Consider the following 7059-nt stretch of genomic DNA (forward strand, 5'->3'; position numbering starts at 1 on the left):
ACGTCCACTTTGTATTAAGTTGTTTTAAGATCGACTCCAGCACAGAGGAAGAGAAATTGTGGAGGATCACTGAAGAGCTGCTTCATACACTGGCTGTACCACAGGTGTTCCATAAACTCGACACCAGAGAAGACGGAGCATACCTTGATGGCAGTAGATCGTTTTGTTGCATCACTGCCAAAATCAGGACCCAAGAAATCTCCACTGCAGCAGGCGACAGTGTTGCAGAAGTCTCTGCCTTGTGAGGATGGTAATGAAACGATGATGCGACATCTCATCATGGTGAATATCAGTGTTATACCTGTTGGGCTAAATTAATTCGCTACACCACTTTAAACATGACATAATTGTAGGTTTTTCATTATTTTTTGTTTTCTGTTTCCTTCCTCCTTTCATTCCTTGTTTGTTATTTTTAATGCATGACCTGTGGCAGCAATCTTGGTTCCGTCCCTGTGAGATGAAGACTTACTTCCAGCTGGATGTGCCGGTTTCTTTTGCCGCTCGCTCTCTGCGCTGTGTGCCCTTCACAGACCCAGATTATGCTAGGTAATCCCCAGTCAAGTCCATTAGCATAAATAACAAGTCCTGCTAGTTGAGTAAATAATTTTGGATGTACAAGCATGGATACAATCTGTAATTTTGAGATTGAATAGGTTTTGATCACTGTTGTAATGGCCCATGACTGTCTACCATTTAGCTTGCAGGTGCTGGCTCGACTTCTGGGCAGCAAGTTTCTCCACAGGGAAATACGGGAGAAAGGTGGTGCGTACGGAGGTGCTGCCAAAATGACGAATGGAAACTTCACCTTCTTCTCTTACAGGTTTTTGGGACTCAGTGTATATGGAAAAGGGATAAGTGAAATTAAACTATACGAATGGAAATGTATTTTGCAGCAAACGATGTGATAACTCATAAATGGTGCCTGTGGCCTGTTTTCAGAGACCCTTCACCCCATAACTCCTTGTCCACATTTGAACACTCAAAGAAATGGGTGTGTTCTGGAAAGTACACCGCACAGGACATCGACGAGGCCAAATTATCAGTATTCTCAGCCATCGATGCTCCTCTCGCACCATCAGATAAGGGTACATGTGACACCAATTAATTACTAGTGCAATATTTGAAGTTTCTATTATCAGTGAATTTTTTTGTAAGTACCCCCTTGACCCCACAATAATTTTCATTAATATGATGTATGAAAGCTATGATGTTGCAGTCAAAGTAGTCTCCACTCAATCGGTGTCAGAGGTGGATATAATGAACCTTTAAGTGATAATCAGATGCTTGCAGCAAAACAAACAACATTGGAGTCATGTATTTTGTACATTTTCTTAAACCTAAATATAATTGAGTTCCCTTAGATGAAACTTCAATGCAGGAGGGGAGGAAATTAGGCCTGTTGAAGACCGCACTATTAACAACAACCGAGAGGGATTGTCCATGCTCTATCCTTTTAAATGCTGGGCAGCGAGCAATGAAGCAGCACGTAACATTTTTCGTGTTTGGTATGACTCGGGCCGGGGTTAGAACCGCCGGCCTCCAAAACTAGGAGCACACACTCTAACCGTCACTCCACTGAGTCTGGTGATGAAGATGCTGCTCTTAACAATGATGAAGATTCAGCTCTTAAACTGAAATTTATTCAGATATCCCTTTATTCTTTAGCCTCTGGATACTTTCACAAGATACTTTTGAATATTGATGCATTTGTCTCCATGCAACCAATAGCTGCACTTTTACATCCACTCAAAAAGAAAGAAGCTATCAAAGATTGTTTTGAGGTGTCATTCAAATACCGGCAAAAAAGTAATGGTATTTCTAAGGAAGGGCCAGGCCAATGTGAAAATATCCTCCATTGTTGGAACAAACTAAAGAGTTTGTTTGATGAAGCTCTGTTGCTGCATTTCCTTGAGAAACACAACAACGATGCATCGTTATGGAGTTGTAGTTTGGGTTCACCTGATTGGCATTCCAATTTGAAAAACATGGCTCATGATGCTTGGATCCCTTGTTCATCTCCCATACACTGTGTTGATTTGTACATTGTCTACTGATGTCCTTTACTTGTAATTCACGTAGAAGTACACCGATGTCTCGCAATCTTATCCTCCTGCACATGGTTTGTGTACAAGCTTCATCGTGAACTCTAGCCACTCTAAGATAAATATTTTTTTAAAAGAAGTAAATGAATCTGTTTTTGTAAAATCAAAATATCTTCTTTTTTCATGGACATATAAATATGTATGTTTTTTTTTTTTTGTTTTTTTGTATACAGAATCGAGGCTCCTGAAAGAGCTAACATTTATTTCACAAACGAATCAAACAGACAAACAAAATATATAAAAAGAGGGAGTGGAAGACAAGATGGGGAGAGAAGGGGAAGCACACAAACACAACATTTGAGAGCAGGGAGATGTGTGGGAGGGAGAGGGCTTGGGGGGAGGGGGGGTGGGAGAAGTATAAAACACAAGGACACCAAGGACTTCCAGGACAGAAGTTGGTATTTCAAAAAAGTGGATTTGGGGTGAAATTAGCGGGGGTAGAAAAGATCAAGGTTTTGGATGGGGGAAGATGAGAGATGGTGGTGAACAGCTGTTTTAAAGACCTGGAGGGTTGAGTGGGATTGAAGAGAGTGAGGGAGTTTGTTCCAGAGGTGGGAGAAAAGAGGAATGAAGGAGTGAAGGTGAGCAGAGAGTCTTGATTTTGGCAGTTTAACCATAAGAGGGTTGCAGGCAGATCTTGTGCGACCTGTAGGAATATTTGCGGGACAGAGCCCAGAGAGAGCTGGGGGGGGGGGGCAAGGCCAGAGAGGAGTCGGTAGAAGACGGAAAGACCACCAACCTGCCTGCGGTGAGTGAGTGAAAGGCCCTTGGAGTTAGCTTCATAGCGGGAGATTCCAATGATTCTGAAATGGTTCTTGGGTGAGAAAGCCATACAAGGTACACCTAATGTTTTGTGGTTAAAACGATCATGAATTTTTCTTTACCCCGAAATGTTTCACAATCTTTATCTGTTTGCAAAATATTAATTTGATTCTTTTTTCAAATGTCATGATTATGATTTTACCAACTTACCTCCACCCTGACATTGTTCTTGCTTTGAAGGCCAAGGTTCCTGACCAGTAACCACTGTACTTGCCCTGCGTATATTCCTCGCGTGCCCGTTTGAGTTAAGAATGTTATGTTGATGTTGATATGGTCTGTCCTGTCTTATTTTGCTCCTGTGTTGCAACAGGACAAGCACTATTCCTGTCCGGCATATCAGAGGAAATGAGACAGAAACATCGTGAGGCTGTATTCTCTGTAAATCAAGACTCCCTCGTTGATGTTGCCTTCAGGTTGGTTTGTTTAAGGTGCATGGAATCATTTTTTGTTAACAAGGAAGTCTCTTTGAAGACGACTGTGTTCTCCAGTGGGTGGAAAGTTATGTGAATGGAAACAGCATTCAGGATTTGAGAAGTTTCATAAGATTGAATCGGGCCTGCCAGTGTTATAAAGAAATTTGGATACAAGAAAAGGTAGTTTTGCCTGTTAGTATGGTTTGGGGGGAGGGAAGGTGCACACTGGTGCACAACTAGCTTTAAAATTTATAATGTGAAAATGTAAAAATAAACAAACGGACTCAAGTGATCAAAATAATGTGACTGTGATGAAGAAGGTTCATAAACAAAGACTATTCAGGAAGCTGTATGTTTAAACAAACAAAAAAAATTCCCAAGGGATATTTTTACCATTTGCATGTTTATCTGAGACTTTGGAATTTTATGTGTAGCTGTGCAGTCTTTGATTCCCAGCTGACTTGTCCCACCCATCGATGCCCATAATCCTGTGCATCGCACGCAGAGCTTGCATCGACGAATGGGCCTTCCTTCTGAAGGGACGTTAAGGCGGCTGTCTTATCCGCTATAATTTACGAAGGGATATCAATGATCCCACTGTCTTTCGAAAATAGTCGGCCATTGTGTGTAAGTACCATGGTCAAATTCCACATTGCTACCCTAAGTAAGTGTTGTTTCGGCAACACACTGTGATTGACTTGCGAATTGTCCAGGTTATTTCGCAACGACCATACCTGACGACCATACGATTATTATTTATTACTATTTACAGGATTGAAAGAAACCAAGGAAGAAGGAAGGATAATAAAATAAAGACAGACAGAGGGACGGACCAGAAGGACACAGTGAAACTTAGCTTACCTATTCAGTCTTACTTAACCCAGGACAGAACAAACAAAGACGGACTCACACGAATGGGGAATGGAGGCAGGAACGATTGGCTGGACCGGGAGGAAGGTTCAGCTCGGACCAGAGGATGGCCGGGCCGGGAGGGAGCAGCCGCCACCCTTCCTCAACAGCAACCTGCCGTCAACGCTCAAGCTGCGGCGGTCGAAGCTGCGATGGTTCAAAGCTGCTGTGGTTCAAGCTCCGGTGGTTCAAACTGCTTCCGTGGGGACGTCGTGTGCTTTCTCAGGACTCCTTTTCATCACTCCTGCGCACTTGTGTCAAAGGCTTCCCCCGCGCTTCTGTCAACGGCTTCCGCGCGCGCTTTTTATAACGCCGCGGGCGATCAAGCCGCCGGCCGCTAGAACACGCCCATCGGTGAGCTCGCCTCGGCCCTGATTGGTCGGCACGGGCCCTCTGGCTCCACCCTTGATGACGATGGGCGGCACGCCCAGGATTCGGCAGCTCCTCCCCCTTCTTCTCCGAGCCTACCTCGTGGCTAATGGAGTCGCGGTGAAAACAACAACCCACAGCTGCAGCAAATGCGGTTGGCAGGAAAGGCTTTGGGAATGGGAATGAAAGGGGATCTATTTATTTGAATTCGGTGCAATGGAGTGTCAATTAATGGAAGACAAATCCTTAGCCTAATACACAGAATAAGGAAATAACTACCAACAAGGAGGAAATCTATGATTGGCTGACGTGATTGTTTATGAAATAACTACGGAATGACCTTTGACCTTTATACACAGACTGGACCCGAACCCGAAGGATCAGTAACCGCCACAATTTCGGTCTTCGAGGCCGGCCAATAGGCACAGTGTGACCGGCCAATTGGTGGAGTTTGTCCGCACAATGTGGGCACTTTCAGGATGAACTTTAGCCGGGGAGCGTTTGGGCGTCCCGGTCTGATACTGCCGCCCACGCGCAGAACAACTTGTGAGTGCACGTGGGTCCCGGCGGTCCCACTGGCCTAGCGCTACCATGTTTAGACAGTGAAATCCGTCCCCGGGCACCGGCGCCTACTCCCGAAAGTTGAGAGAATAGCGGCATCAGGCACGGTAGGACACCCGCGGAGCCCCGGCGGACCAGGGACGCGCGAGCCTATGCGCTAGCGTGCTACGGCGGAATCAACGGCTTCGGCCACGGCCGGGCCGATACTCGGCCCGGTCGCACCGGAAATGAACTGGTTCGACGCCCGCGCTGGAGAGGTCGCGGGCGACTGAGATGTATTAACAAATTAATTAATTAATTTGAGACGTCCGATTTCTAGTGTTTGGAAATTTGGGAGAGCTTGACCCTAGCCTTTCCCTTGCGAGGGCAAGGAGGAACTTAACACTTAACACTTAAGCTTAGCTTGAAGTACACCCTGACCAGCGCTCACGGTGGGACGGCAAGGCAACCAGAAGGGACGAGGTTCTCCTGACCTCGTGGCCCTCGATTTGGGAGGCGAGAGGCGTTCCATTAGTGGACGCGCCCCTCACGCCCAACTTTTGGGCGGCCCCGGTAGGCTGTTTGTTTTGACATTCCATGACGAGTCCCGCACCCCCACCTCCGGGCCGACCGGGCGACCGGAATGAATCCCGGTGTACAACCATACCTGATTTGGCCTGTCTTAGCGCCTTCTTAAGGTAATAATTCGACGATTTCTCAACACTCGGAACAGGAACAACATATTCTTCTTCTGGCAATGGGGATCGACATACTTTGTGAGTATAGATAGTACTGGGGTATGCACAGTCGATAAATACAGTCAAATAAGATGCATGGCATTTTGTGTAAGAGTGGTTGATTGCCTGTTGATCACGTGCGATATATTATTATTTATGTTTGCATGCTTTGACATCATGGGTTTTAGCCAATCGTGGGAAAGACATTGCTAATATATATTTTTGGAAAATTCGCCTACGTTGCATTTGCTACATAATGGTGCATATTATTATTCATATTGATACAAGGATATGAAAAGCAAAATTTGATGATGCAGATCGAGTAATTCTTACTTTTGTTTCACTTTAAGCATAGGAAACAGGACAACAAAGATGAGAAGAAATCATAAACGCTGATAAACTGGCTGAGCTATGTGCTATGCTCTCCTACCAGGTATCTGGAAAAAGGAGCTCGAACAAGTGGTGTGACTATAATTGGACCAGAAAACAAGACTTTGACCAGAGACCCTTCATGGATCATTCACTAAAATGGGTGCCTGAGCATATGTATTAATTTGGAGCCCTTGGGCAACACCAGCCAAAATGGAGCGAGCATCACGTAAAGCCCATCGGTTCCACTTTTGTTCCTGGTAGTTCCACCTGGCGCTTCTTGAACTCTGTGCTTTCGGGCATTCAGCTGGAGAGATGACGTTCTTGTTTTAATATTGTTTAGTAAGAGCGTTCAACAGCTCTTGCCTGCCATTGGTGGCAGATGTGATTCGATTGCTGAGACTCGTAATGAAATATTACTTTTGAATTATTCCGTAAAATGTCATTGCAACAGGAGACACACTGACATAAACCGTGTTTTTATACATTTTGTTTCTTTGGAATCGAGCAGCGAAGAAGTGACAACACCCAAACAAGTGACTCTGCTGAACAGTCTGCTGTTGCCCGACAAATGAGTACAATTTTGTGGAAGGGTCAGATTGCTTTTTTTTAAGCCCAATGGATATCGGTCTCTATCCATTTCCCACCAAAGAATTGCCTCATTTCCTCAACAAATTTTATTGTCATGTGGATGCCATAAAAGAATGGTCCATGGCGGAAGCGATGAAGATTGATTCTGGATGAGGATGATGTCAGTATTGCCGGATGCTTTCATTGAAAAATCTAGAGCTTTGTGTT

General features: G+C 44.8%; 1 protein-coding gene across 3 annotated transcripts in view; it reads left to right on the forward strand.

The window, feature by feature from the left end:
• PITRM1 (pitrilysin metallopeptidase 1) overlaps positions 1 to 6942 on the forward strand; it is a 94515-nt gene extending 87573 nt beyond the window's left edge. For all 3 annotated transcript variants that reach the window (XM_068121474.2, XM_068121481.2, XM_068121487.2), the window contains 6 exons: positions 105 to 282; positions 434 to 546; positions 698 to 820; positions 940 to 1085; positions 3235 to 3337; positions 6326 to 6942. In XM_068121474.2, coding sequence (XP_067977575.2) covers positions 105 to 282; positions 434 to 546; positions 698 to 820; positions 940 to 1085; positions 3235 to 3337; positions 6326 to 6419 — 757 coding nt within the window. In that variant the 3' untranslated portion in view covers positions 6420 to 6942. The remainder of the gene's footprint in view (positions 1 to 104; positions 283 to 433; positions 547 to 697; positions 821 to 939; positions 1086 to 3234; positions 3338 to 6325) is intronic.
• The last annotated feature ends 117 nt before the right edge of the window (positions 6943 to 7059 follow it).

The sequence above is a fragment of the Myxine glutinosa genome, chromosome 1 (genome assembly GCF_964187855.1).
Source record: "Myxine glutinosa chromosome 1, kmMyxGlut1.1, whole genome shotgun sequence".
Classification (NCBI taxonomy): domain Eukaryota; kingdom Metazoa; phylum Chordata; class Myxini; order Myxiniformes; family Myxinidae; genus Myxine; species Myxine glutinosa.